This window comes from Lepisosteus oculatus, chromosome 9, assembly GCF_040954835.1.
Source record: "Lepisosteus oculatus isolate fLepOcu1 chromosome 9, fLepOcu1.hap2, whole genome shotgun sequence".
NCBI lineage: Eukaryota > Metazoa > Chordata > Actinopteri > Semionotiformes > Lepisosteidae > Lepisosteus > Lepisosteus oculatus.
Window position 1 is genome coordinate 6,572,648 of NC_090704.1, and position 14,831 is coordinate 6,587,478.

A 14,831-nucleotide genomic window follows, 5' to 3' on the forward strand; every position below is an offset into this window, starting at 1 on the left:
TTTTAGAAAAAAAGTCCCAGCAATATGGCTAATAAAGCCCCAATTAACACAAAAATTAATACATTACCATAAAGAAAATAAAAACATCTGGTTTCAGTTACAGTGTTACAGGGAAGAAAATATTGGAGAGAAAAAAGTGTCTGCTTTCCGAGCAAATCCAGTATATAAAGTATCACTATTGTTTAATGAATATTTTCCACATATGATGCAAAAACACCGTACACTTGTTTTGACTGTTCATGTGTATATACCATTTTTCTTCCAATTATGAGTTTTAATTGGCAAGTGAATATAATTTACTCAGAGTACTGTACAGTTGCATGATTGCGGCCACCATGTTCCAGAAGGTCTGTGTTTTGATTAAATCTCCTCATACTTTTGATACTTCGATCTATTGTGTAATAAATATCCCTTACACACTGTATTCCTCCCACAGTATCTGAAATAATAAAACATTTGCTGCTACTTGTGTTTGGTCACTACAAATTTTATTGTCAAAGAATAAACTAGTTGTACTATACCATATACAGTGCCTTGCGAAAGTATTCGGCCCCCTTGAACTTTTCAACCTTTTGCCACATTTCAGGCTTCAAACATAAAGATATAAATTTTTTATTTTATGTGAAGAATCACCAACAAGTGGGACACAATTGTGAAGTGGAACGAAATCTATTGGATTTTTGAAACTTTTTTAACTAATAAAAAAATGAAAAGTGGGGCGTGCAAAATTATTCGGCCCCCTTACTTTCAGTGCAGCAAACTCACTCCAGAAGTTCAGCGAGGATCTCTGAATGATCCAATGTTGTCCTAAATGACTGATGGTGATAAATAGAATCCACCTGTGTGTAATCAAGTCTCTGTATAAATGCACCTGCTCTGTGATAGTCTCAAGGTTCTGTTGAAAGCGCAGAGAGCATCATGAAGACCAAGGAACACACCAGGCAGGTCCGTAATACTGTTGTGGAGAAGTTTAAAGCCGGATTTGGATACAAAAAGATTTCCCAAGCTTCAAACATCCCAAGGAGCACTGTGCAAGCGATCATCTTGAAATGGAAGGAGTATCAGACCACTGCAAATCTACCAAGTCCTGGCCGTCCCTCTAAACTTTCAGCTCAGACAAGGAGAAGACTGATCAGAGATGCAGCCAAGAGGCCCATGATCACTCTGGATGAACTGCAGAGAACTACAGCTGAGGTGGGAGAGTCTGTCCATAGGACAACAATCAGTCTTACACTGCACAAATCTGGCCTTTATGGAAGAGTGGCAAGAAGAAAGCCATTTCTCAAAGATATCCATAAAAAGTCTCGTCTAAAGTTTGCCACAAGCCACCTGGGAGACACCCCAAACATGTGGAAGAAGGTGCTCTGGTCAGATGAAACCAAAATCGAACTTTTTGGCCACAATGCAAAACGATATGTTTGGCGTAAAAGCAACACAGCTCATCACCCTCAACACACCATCCCCACTGTCAAACATGGTGGTGGCAGCATCATGGTTTGGGCCTGCTTTTCTTCAGCAGGGACAGGGAAGATGGTTAAAATTGAGGGGAAGATGGATGCAGCCAAATACAGGACCATTCTGGATGAAAACCTGTTGGAGTCTGCAAAAGACCTGAAACTGGGACGGAGATTTATCTTCCAACAAGACAATGATCCCAAACATACAGCAAAATCTACAAAGGAATGGTTCACAAATAAACGTATCCAGGTGTTTGAATGGCCAAGTCAAAGTCCAGACCTGAATCCAATCGAGAATCTGTGGAAAGAGCTGAAAACTGCTGTTCACAAACGCTCTCCATCCAACCTCACTGAGCTCGAGCTGTTTTGCAAGGAAGAATGGGCAAGAATTTCAGTCTCTCGATGTGCAAAACTGATAGAGACATACCCCAAGTGACTTGCAGCTGTAATCGCAGCAAAAGGTGGCTCTACAAAGTATTAACGCAAGGGGGCCGAATAATTTTGCACGCCCCACTTTTCATTTTTTTATTAGTTAAAAAAGTTTCAAAAATCCAATAGATTTCGTTCCACTTCACAATTGTGTCCCACTTGTTGGTGATTCTTCACATAAAATAAAAAAATTATATCTTTATGTTTGAAGCCTGAAATGTGGCAAAAGGTTGAAAAGTTCAAGGGGGCCGAATACTTTCGCAAGGCACTGTATACTGCATGAAACAAGAAAATAGACATCCTATTAACTAGTTCATTTCTGTAATTCTGGGTTAAAATGAAACTGAAGGTAAAATTATTTTTAATTAAATTAAATAAAATTTTAAATTAGAATCTCGTCATTACAAGATTTTCAGAAAGCACAGAAACTTGTAAATGAAGCTCTGCAGTCAATAAACGACCCTAATCAATGTCTTTAAAACTAATAAAATATATACATTCCTTAATCTTCAATTTGAAAGACAATACACATTAAATATTTCTTCATTAAGCATTCATTTTCTGTAAGGATTAAGAAGATGCTGTTGAATATCTTCTGCGTTATTTAAGTTAAGACTTAAGGTAGTGGTACTGTATGTATAATGTGGCAGTATTACCAGTTTCATTTTGTATACTGTATACTGTAAAATGTGCCCAAAAAACATTTTTAGAAAAACCCTAGCAGAGTCCTTACGTTTATGCTGTACAGTATATACCTTTTTTGTGCATATTGGTCAAACTTAGTCTATTATTATTTCTGTATCAAGGTATAACCAGGTAGTTCAAAACAGTTACTTGCATTTGAGACATTTGTGACAGCCTAAAACCAGAAACCCAGAAACCAAGCTACTGTGATAAACCATGGTGACAAGAAATTGCTTACTGTATCACACTATATATTCCATATATTCAAGCATATTGGTACTACATCTATGGTGCTACTGCACATAAATCGAATAACAATATCAATAATTGTTATTTACTTATAAAAAATACTTTCATCGCTTTATTGGGAATGGTAACCAGTTAGCCATCTTGACTTTACGCTGCATACAGTACTGCATATAGAGAAGATAAGGGCTGCACGCAGTTTATTCTAATCAAGTTTAGCTTCACATGTTAATAAAGCACTGTATTTGGTGAAACACACAGCGTAACGTATGGCCCCTAACCCTACTCTATTCCATTGATTCTTATGGGAGAAGTCTTACTAAGTCTCAAGGCCAAAGAGACTGTACTACTGGTCTCTAACACAAACTACACTAATAATGTCTTCAAAAAAACACATGCCGATAAAGACAAAACATAAATGAAAATGTTACAGTTTTATATTTCTTGGCTATACTGATGCATTAATGTTTATCTTCAGTAGCTTTAATTCTTTTAGGAGTACACAAAGAAACATCAGATAACAGTAAACCTGATAGGCAAGTTGTTTACTAAGGAAAACTAAATAATTTATTGAAAATAAAAGCAAGTTCTGTTTAGGGAATTCATCAGCAGTTCCAAACAAACTGAATCAGCCTCTGGTATTTCAGACTGAAATTAGGAGTAAATACATTTTGAGTCCTTTCAAAAAATATAATTTCGCCCACGAAATGCAGCATACATTTTAAAAATAAGGTTTTTCTGCATGAACAAATATCACTATCTTCAAAGACGTACGCAAAAATCTTTTTTTTTCTGTAGACAGATGTAACCTTTAGAAATAACAACATTTAAATAGAGCAGCTTCATGCATCTGAGGCAACTGTTTCATTATTTTTAAAGATAAAAGAATAAATTAATGGCTAAAAGGTATGAGCCCCACTCATCCTCATTTACAAAACAAGTTGCAGTTGTATTTTGTTTTCCTTCCTTCTTCTAAATTATTTTTAGGCACTGCCATATTTGTTCGAAATCCCCTAAACTGCTATACTGCAAACTGTTCAGATAACACCTGGGAAAGAAATCTGCCTAGCAGTAAATCATTTATAAGAAAAATAATTCTGCATAAAATTCAAATTCATTGCAGTGCAAAGGTTAATTGGTTTTGTAAACATTATAATTAAACATTTATTTTCATGGGATTTTATCAAAGTTCCACAAATAAGGCATTCGTTTTTTTAAGTTTCCTCTATCACCTATTCAAAGCAATTATGTAGCTGCATAATAACCGCACTTAACTTCTGGAATCGTTCTTGCTTTGTGTAATTAGAGCTGTGTAGAAGATGGCACGTGGCCATTTTCAACATCCTTAAACTTGAAAATGACAAGTTTCCACCTGCAGCATGGTTGTGTCCATCAGGAAACAACCTGCAGAATATATTTTAACATTTGATATTGTGGCATCCCCTTTAAACCACATCCCCATTCTCAGCATTACAAAATGAATTTCCACGGAATGAAACTGCAGCCAATTTTCAATTTCAATATTATATTGAGTAGAGGATCTGAAAACTCCTCTAGACGGAACATTTAAATATTCAATTAACAACTGTTAAAAAAAAAATTTCTATGCACCAGTGTTTTGGCTTCAGTATCATTTATACTTTGGAACCTATATTCTTATGCCGTTTGCAAGGCATAGCAGACAGTTGGCAAATTAATTCTGTAGCTTATCCAGTGTTTCCACTGATTTTAGGCATTAGTTCTTTTTAATCATTACAAATCCACTAAAACAACTTGTTTTATAAAGTGTTGTAATTTGTACATTTAGAAATTTCAGGAGCTTAGATCACAATTTCTGAACTAAATTAGTCAGGGTACCCAGTCCTGGCATAAGGATTAGACCAGCGTACTGCTTTGACCTTACAGCTGTTCACTGCCATACTGCAGCAGCATTACTAATGTCCAGAGAGAACAGAGGACCTTAATTCCATGTCAGATCTTAAGAGGGACACATTGGTTCTGGCAAGAAGCTGAGCCCTCAGAAGACGTTTGAGTATGTTTTACAAACTCCCAGCCAAGTATTGACCAGACTCGTAACTGCTTACTATCTGAGAGCTGATTCACGCCAGTATGACTCTAGACTGGTTCCTTGAGAAAGCCTTATTATGACCCTGATGTTGCACAACTGAAAGGTACTTTTTGTTACAAAAAAGCAATATGAACAGATTACAAAGGTTATTAATATGAGGAAATTAGAGAGGCCCCATCCATTTTTTTTGCATCTGATTGATCCAAAACCCCCCTGAAGTAACAAAGAACGGTTTATCGACTGGAAGAAAACCGAATCCCACCCCCTCTAAAGAGATTTACCAGATGTCTAATACCTTATACATAATGAAGATGAAAGACAGTAAATAATCATACTAAAATATTCAGAGTCACAGTTTAGAGTCTCCACTCCCAATATTATCTTATATCTGAGTTATTATTTGTCTTCTTTCTCTTCAGGACTGAAGACTTTCAACATCTCCTGAAATGTTCTGAAAAAATCTACTCCTTTTACAATCACTTAATAATGAAAATCCCTGATACTACTATAGGATCATTCCTCATCTCCAAGACGCTAAATGTGGTGCAGAAAGAATTAAGACCAGTGCATGTTAGCCAACCCCAAGCACATATCGTATTTAATCTAAATACTCGCCTAGAAGCAGAGGTCTGTTCTAATCATTCTTGGCAACCATTTTATTTTCATAGAAACCAATTAGTTTTGCAGTTAAAGAAAAGGCAGTTTCAAGTTTCCCTTCTGCCTGGGCTAAAGAACTAATTAATCACATAATCATTTAGCAATTATTAGACTTTATTTCTAAATGACTGCCCGCCTTAGCTCCCCAGGAGTCTCATACATCAGTGAGACAGAAGAGGTCAATTCTTCGTATCTCACACTGCGAGAAATATTAAACACTGGCTATGAATGGCAGCACCCACAAACAGAGGTGCTAATTGATTAGCAGAACCAAGCCTGGTTCATAGCAAGTGATGGCTTTAATGAAACGGATACAAAATCATAATTTATATACCTGGGACAACAGTAATTACAGAGTGCCAATGGAGTGGCAACAGATGCAATGCTTTGGCTACAACTATGAACAAGCAGCAAGTGACAACTGGCTTTGAGTTACATTATGAGTGATGGTAGAGGTCTTTAAGGAAAACATACAATCATTTAGTGTAGAAACCTTGCAGATTAAAGGACAATACACAGAATCAAGGAGTGCAATAAGCATTCGTGACAATAGCCAAATGTCAGACAGAAAATATACTTTTCTAGCCAAATGTCAGACAGAAAATATACTTTTCTAGCCAAATGTCAGACAGGTCAGCTAGCATGCACTACAGTATACAGCGTTAAATATGTAGTTAGACCTAAATTTGTCATTCAATATTATTAAACATACTAAAAATCCATAAATGTATTAAAAAAAAACTTATTTTGGGGGAAAGAATTAATCCAAATATAGTACAGTACATGGAAGCTCAACTTTTGCTCCTTATTTGTACGATACAGGTTTCAGACACAACAGGGTTATTAACTGTATTGTACATCCAGTAAAATGCAAAGCATGCACTGTCAAATACGTTTTGAAATACTTAAGTAGTTTAAGTAGTTTTAATCATCAAAAAAACATGCATTTCAGGGTCTTCAGACAGTAAATCAGCTATAAAACATTGTCAAGAGTAAGCCATTCTCTAGCCACAGTTTTTTCTTTCAGTTCTACTTAGTTCTACTTTCCTTTTAGTACTGCGAGGCAGACATAACCCAAGTTATTTAAACCATCTGTTGCAGCAATGTACCTTCTGTATGTGATGTTCACAAATCAGTGCTGGATGAAAGCTGAAATAATTTTACAGTTTGATTAAGGTGGACGATGCATGGCTCTTCTCCGAATGATGGATTTTGGAACTTGGAGTAATCACAGATTCTTTTAATTTATTCTTGTTGAGACCCAATCAAATTCAACATATTTGTGGATATCCTGTCTATCTTTTCATCTTAATATTTTTCTTATTAAAAAAAAAAAGATTTGCAAAATGGCCTTAAGTGTCATGGAGATGGGAAGCAGGCCTCAATTTTTAACGTACCCTTTAAAGGTTTTATTAATCTTAACATGGCTACTAATCTTGCAGTGCATTTTGTACTGTAAGTACGCCATGACAATAATCAAGTCTGATTTTCAAATCTTCACATAATATACTGACGTTTCCTACTTTATTTTTGATTTCATACTATTTCAACTTTAATGCTGAACAGTGACAGGTCATATTGACACTGAAGTAGTGATGGATATGTACATTGTGTCATAATGAGTATATTGTTGGATGAGCTATTCAGTAGGTTAGTAAGGGTCAGATGAGTGAGGCTGGACTAAAAACTTTCATCCCTGGTGAAAAGAGACAAAAAAGCAGCATCATTACTGTGTAAGAATAATATGTACCAACTGGAGCAGCAAATTGTTTATTAAATTTAATAGCTTAGCACCAAATGTAATTTTCTTAAGCAGCATCTACTGTATGTGTTTTCTGAGCACTTAGAGTAACCAAGCTAAGAGCTTCTTGGCACTAGTTTCACAATGAACAGCAAATTGAGCTCCCACTTCCAACAAGTACTTATGTTAATGCCATTAAGTGTTAAAATGGCCACATGCTTTTAATTAGATATTTTATTCTGAACTCCCAAGTGACCTTTAAATACAAACGGACAGTGTTTTAGTAAAGTATAAATCTGAAATTAAGCAACATTAACTCATATCTCTTCAACATTATGTCCTAGGCTGGAACAGGAATTTATGCATTCACTTTTCTTGTTCATTCAGACATATTTTGCATCACCAAATTTTTACCAAAGGTACACAATTCATCGTAAATCTCATTTGTGTTTCTATAAATGTCTAGATCTTCTTCTGAATTGTCGACAAGACATTATATCCTTGCAGCACTGACTGGAATCTTTCAGAATGTTTCAATGAACAGCAAAAAAGAAAGTTTATCTTCATTACGACACAATTCTTTCACTTCAGCTTCAAATTAAGTGATTCTCAGTCAGGTGGCAGCATGAGACCTTTTCCACCATCTTTCCTCTTTCCACTCAGACTGTTTCACATCTTCCTAATGACTGTGACTGCCTTGACTGATCATAACTTTAGAGCTCCTACCATGCAATGGCTTTAGTACGGTCACTGCATAATATTTACTAATGACTTCCACAGAGCTGCACAAGTTAAAAGAACAATGAATTGCAAACCAAGAGTCTCTAATTATAAGCACATAGCCTGTATGCTTATTTCCATTTCATTAATATACATGGGATGAAAAATATAAGACCAAGGTTTAAGAAAGCAAAAGCAGAAATATTATTGTATAATGACCAGAAGTACTACATTAAGCCCATTAAATGATTTCACACAGTTTATTAGTTCATAAGCTATAAAGAAGTGTGCTAGTTTAAGTTTTGTTGAAGCAATTAAGTTTCTTTCAAACACAAAGTGGTAGAGCAAAAGAAAAAAAGGAATATATACAGTATAGGAACAAGTAATATGTTTATTCCATGCTGAAAAAAAGAAGAAAAAAAACACAACATTTCGGCCTGACATACTGTATATACAGTATAGGCATGTGTATCTACAGTGATGTAAAAAGACAGGACACCCCCTTAAGATTCTATAGTTTTACAGTACATATTAAGACACATCTGACCTTTGCCTAGTCCTCATCAAGTCCTAACAGTAGATAAATATAACCACATGTGTCAAATAACACAAATTGTACTTTGTCATTATTTATTAGACACAAAAGTCAGCCAACATTCAGTAGCCTTGTGTAAAAAAGATTCAGTAATGCATGGAACCCTCTTTAGCATAAATAACTTGAATTAAATGTTTACAGTAAGAGCTCCCCTTATTCTTATAAAACTTGGACAAGCACGTGTTGAGCCTTAGATGTCTTCTAAGGGTCATCTAGGATCATGGTGATCTATATAAAACTCTGTTTCATTGGTAAAGAGGACTTTGGCTGGACTATTTCTGAGTCCACACTTAGTCCATTCTCCAACATACTGACAGCAGATGGCACAAAGACACTGGTCTCTTCCTACAGTATGCAGTCTATATGGTTCTGTTCTGTTTTTCTATCTTGATTTTTACTAGATTTGACATTCAACACTTTCATTTATCTCATCACCTGTGCCTAATCAACACTCACTAATGAGGTGATTTAATGCACCAGTCAAAGTCACTTGAGTTTGTCACAATCACTCATGAATGATCAATTAATTAATCACAATGATGTCAAAAACATGTTATCAATATCCAAAACCTGCATATTTTTTTCTAAAAGCATAAAGGCATAGAACAACATGTTTGATGCTCAGTACATATAGTATGTTTGCATGTACTGTATACATCTGAAGTAATTAAGCATACTTTTCTAAACCACATTGCACATCTACAGCTGCAATACTTTTACTGAACCACTGAACACGTTATTTGTGTTGGTGCAAATACTGCATATTACAAAATGTTAATCTGAATTTCTGTAAGGCTTACATAAACAACAGCATGGACATGACTAAACAAAAGCAATATTGTACAACTGGAATGCTTCTATTGACTCCTGTATTAGCAGGCCTATATACCCCCTTTTACACAATAATCTAATTACAAAAAGTAAGAACTATTAGTTTTTTCAGCCTCCTTAGCCCTTGCCCCACTCAACCCCATCCGATTAAATTAAAACAGAGTGAATTACAGCACCTTTTTCACAGACCAGTTTTTCTGGTGCTGAAACCTTGCAAAAATACAAAATGCACTGCAGAAATACAGCATCTTTTAGACCTAGAAGAAATGTGTCATCCAAGAGCCAATCATCCAAAGAGTCTTAATTTTGGAAGCCTTTATTACCTGATGCATTCAAGCCTGATTACCAAGTTTTATTTACTCTCACGTTCGCTATCTTACTTTATCCTGAGGTTTTAAGAAAAGAAAGGGATCTACTAAATTTTCCATCACTGTGCAGATCAATTTTTGCACAAAGAATTTGTCTGCAGATGAGGTGACGTGAATGGTGTCAAGCTCTGTCTAGGCAGTAGTCATTACAACATCTAAACCTTGCATTAGACTAACCACTAAAACATTATCTTGTTTGCCTACAACATATAGAATTTAAAAACAGGTGCAACTTTGAGTTTGATACACTATACACAAAGGTAAAAAGACTAACGTTCAAGCAAGAAATTAAGCCTTGTGCAACCCTGGCAGTGGTCTCAGGCAGAATATTTTTTTTAATACAAACGTCCCTTCTCCAGAACAAAATCTTTGTCACAATCCATCCAGTTATGATGCTGTTATTGCCAGCTATTTTACATAGTAAGAATGGTACTTGGCTACTTTGAAACCAGTGATCGATGTGTCATTTATCTGACATAGACAGGAACAGTAATAACACAGATTTAGAAATTATTGATAGTGGTTTAACATTTCTCTGAAATACGTCCACAAAGACCTTTAAAATAGACATGGATCTGTGTAACATTTAAAACAAATGTCACTTAAAATGCAGATTGCAGCTTAATACTACCAGATGGCAAATAAACTGAAACCGTATGTCTCATTTCATGACTAAGATGCTACGCCGTGAATTGAGAGAGATGCAGCCTTTCATGCAGTCGTGACTCACCACACAGCCAGTGGAGTCCAGCTTGCGGTCAGAGATGCAGCGAAAGTTCCTGCTGCAGCCACCGTTGTCTTTGGAGCAGTCCCTTACAGGCCCGAAGGAGTCCAGCAGGACCTCCAAACTGTCGAAAGCTGAAGAGATCATCAGCTCCTCCCTGGAAAGCACAACAGCAAGGGGACTCAGGATAGCCCAGCTCAGAGCAAATGCACACGTTCCTTACTGTGTTACAAATACAGATAAAACAAATGTGCCTCTTCCATGGTAACAGTTTGAGAAAAAAAACATTTGTTAAAACTTTAGAAAAATCACATTTTCTATGACGTGCTCTTTTTGTAATAACCCTGCCCTAAGACATCTGTTCAGAAAAATATAATTATGCCTTACATTTAATAGACTCATATTGTCATATATGTCAAACATATTGCTTTTAAACATAAACAGTAAATCGTGCTGTTTAAGAGACAGAGTGCACACCATTCTTAATTGGATAGTGCATATGTTGAATGTGAAGTAAAGAAGGTAGACTGCTGGGAGAACTGTTGAAACATCAAAGAAAAATCCACTACTGGAATAAAACAGGCCTTGAAAAACAAAGGATGGTACCCTTTTGAAAGCAATATTTTCTTTTCCTTGTGTTGTACAAATCTGTTATTTCATTACATTTTCTTTTGAAAAGTGATTGTATCTAACCATTCTTCTTTTATCACAGGCCATACACTCATCTGCATATATTTAGACAAGTACAGTAGTTAGCTCACCCAATAGACCAACCACTTCATTACAGTAAGCTAAAGCAAGTGGAGTACGGCTCGCACTTCATTTTTCTTTTCAGTTGACTAACTTTTTAAAGAAGCTATTCATCAAGCTATTCACTTTTCTCACAGCATATATTAATCTTCAGATAGTCTTATCTTGTCACTCTTAAAAAAAAGCCTATAAATGATCTAAATGTTTTATAGAAATGTCCCAATTCTCTGTTGAAACCTATAGGCTTTCATATGGTGTAACCTTTGCTTTAACTTTCTTTTTGCAGGTGGTACAACATATTTGTGCATCACATTAAAAAAAATAACCAAATGACAAACTGTTTTACCTTGCAAATCATCAATGATTGGTAGTCGTGTCTACAAAAGAATGGAATAGACTGCCAGATACTGCATATGGATTCACAAGTACTATTTGCAATACAATCTGTATCAAAGGAACAGATGCTTTAAAAATAAATTAAAACAGTGTTTAGAATTGCCACGTTCTTTAGTTAAGAATTAAATTTGTGAACAGTAATCAAAAGCAAACTATCAAGCCTTTGTTCAAAATCACCCGGACTTAGTCCCATTCCTAAAGTGTTTACAGGGTTTGGTTGTATGTTTGTCATATTTTATAAGTAATTACACTGCATTTCTAAAGTAGTCAAAGCTTTATCTTTCAATATTAGAAAATAAACGACCAGTTATATTTGTAATTATACTTCAACACCATGCAACCATGTAAACTATACACCATAAAGATTTAGCAAAAATATTTTATAAAAAGATTTTGCCATAAAAGTTTAATTTTCATGCATATTTAGTAGATGACTAAATAACACACAAGGTATTAATACATCATTATATAGCAATTCGTTTTTTAAAATGTAATTGTATTTATGTACACATAAACAGTTTATTCCATTGAAGCACATCCATGTCCCTGTCAAAGATGAACTTGCTTCCAGCTGTATTCCAACATTTAAATCAGTGTGAAATACAGCATAAAGAAGAGTGAAATATGTACTTTTGCTGGTGGAACAACACTAACAAAAAGAAACAATGACTTTCGACCAAGGCAATTGTATTAGGCAGTTCATGAAACAAATACAGTATACTAAAGGAGTATAAGATGCCGAAATACCACAGTATCATACAATTCAACTGAATTACATTGCTCTCTCCCTCAGCGTCTTGTATTCCCAAGCTTTTGAATGGTACTTTATACTGTAGATATTGAATCATTAAAAATGCGAGAAATTATTTTCAATATTTCACAGAAGTGTATATTTATAAATATGTAGTTCAGGTGGGTAGCTGCGTCAGCATGCGTAGGCTGCAAAGGAACAAGTAATAGGTTTATTCCATGCTGAAAAAAAGAAGAAAGAGAACACAACGTTTTGGCCGTGGAGCCTTCTTCAGGTGTGAGAGAGACAGGGCAGTAGGCAAAGGTAACTGGTACAAAAGAACTGGTACAAAACTGAGCCCTTTGCTGAGGAGGGATCGCTCGTCCTGTGAAAGGGAAAGGTCAGAAGGTATGGTGACAACAAGGTTAGGGTTGGTGAGGGTGTCCGGGGTGTTGATGGTTTTCTTCTGTAGAAGATGACAATTCCAGATTACCCAGACAGCATCTTGTACCTCCAGCAACCTTATTTACTGTATCTCTTGCAGTAAATGCCCAGCCATCTACATTGGAGAAACAGGAAGGAGACTCGGAGACCGCTTCAGAGAACACGTCAGGGCTGTGAAGATTAAAGATCTCTCCAAGCCCATTGTTTCTCATTTCACCTCTGACGGCCACGACCACACTAATCTCTCCATCTGTGTTCTCAAAGACGGTTTTCCGAGCTCATACCTCAGAAAGACCACCGAAACTAAAATTATTCTGCAGTTAGGATCACACATTCTCCCTTCCCTTAACGACAGATTACTGTTCTTTTAAATTTTCTCCATTCATTGGAAATTTCATTTCACACCTCTCTGCACCCATTCTGACTTCACACCTCTTGATTGGCCTCTCTTTCTGTCCCCTGCTCCCGCCTCTCACTCCTCCTCCCTCCCAACCTTTGTTCTCCCGCTACTTTACCTTTGCCTACTGCCCTGTCTCTCTCACACCTGAAGAAGGCTCCACGGCCGAAACGTTGTGTTCTCTTTCTTCTTTTTTTCAGCATGGAATAAACCTATTACTTGTTCCTATTTATAAATATATCAGTCCAAACCATTTAATTTATTTCTGAACAATAAACCACATAAAAAAAACTCATCTTGGTCGCTATCAGATTTTTTCTACACTGTACTATATATGGTAGAATGATTTGCAGATGTGCAAATATGAATGTGATCATGGCAATTGTTCATGTGTTAATTTTTGTATTAACTTTGCCCTAGGGCATCAGTTTAGAAAAACATAGCTATGCCTTACATTTAAAAAACTCATATTTTCAAAATATGTAAAATATATTGGTTTTCAACATAAATACTATTATTCATAGTACATCTCGCTGTTCAAGAGATGGAGTGCACACCATTCTTAATTGCTTAGTAGGCACGTTGGATGTGAAATGAAGAAGATCGACCACAGGGAGCATCAAAGGTTTAATGATAATTCACTAATGGAATAAAACAAGCCTTGAAAAACAAAGAATGGTACCCTTAGTCTTGAAAGTAATAATTTCTTTTTGTGTGTGTGTTGTACATGCACGTTTCTTTGGAGAAGTGATTTTATCCTTCTTTCTAATCATTCTTTTTTATAGGAGGTCCACTCTGAAAAAAGAAAGATAACAAAAACGATTTTTCACTGTGAGGTCTTTTCCAAGAGTGCCTACTTGAAATGCTAAAATTATTTATCTAAATGTATAGTGTATGTGTTCCACAACAGGGTATTTGCGATACAATAAAGTGCAATTCATTGCATGTAAAAAATCTGAAAGATTGTAAGCCTTCAAACAGCATAAAAGCTACAAAATTCATATAGACAACTATTGATTTTAAGCTTTACCTCAGCAATTTTAGAACATAATCTCCACATCATATTATAGTTAATATAATCAATGAACTCAAGGTTAAAACCATGCTACCATTTTTGATTAATTTTACTGTTGATTTAAAAAAGGTTCCATGTAAGCCAATTACACATACAGTACATACTGCACTTCTACAACATTTTGGCAATTATGAAATGTAGGAAAACAAGAAAGTCCTGTAAATTGATTTGGCATCTCTGCCACTTTGATGGGCAATCATTTGCTACTGAGTCATTTCTAAACTAATGGTGTGGTATGAATTCAAAATAAGTTCCATTTAAATAAATTGTTACATCTTACATCTAGGGTATTTTATTTGCAGTACAGGTATTTTTGCATCCGGGATAAGGAGACCTTCTGCACCTTCTGAGTAGTCCTAAGGTACTATCATGTTCGCTCATTTTCATTCCAGTTAAGCTCTAAATGTGGTTTTAATTGATCTGCTAGATTGTTTAGACCTTTGGTTAACGTGTTTCTGCTGTCAGTCGCAAGTTTCACAAATATCCCACTTCAAGGTTACAGTTTCCAACAACTTCAGC

The 14,831-nt window shown here is 35.7% G+C and overlaps 1 protein-coding gene across 4 annotated transcripts in view; it reads right to left on the bottom strand.

Moving 5' to 3' along the window:
- The window catches only part of astn1 (astrotactin 1), a 250,514-nt gene that overhangs the window by 115,419 nt on the left and 120,264 nt on the right, over positions 1 to 14,831 (bottom strand). For all 4 annotated transcript variants that reach the window (XM_069194050.1, XM_006634718.3, XM_069194051.1 and 1 more), the window contains one exon: positions 10,527 to 10,677. In XM_069194050.1, the coding sequence (XP_069050151.1) occupies positions 10,527 to 10,677 (151 nt within the window). The remainder of the gene's footprint in view (positions 1 to 10,526; positions 10,678 to 14,831) is intronic.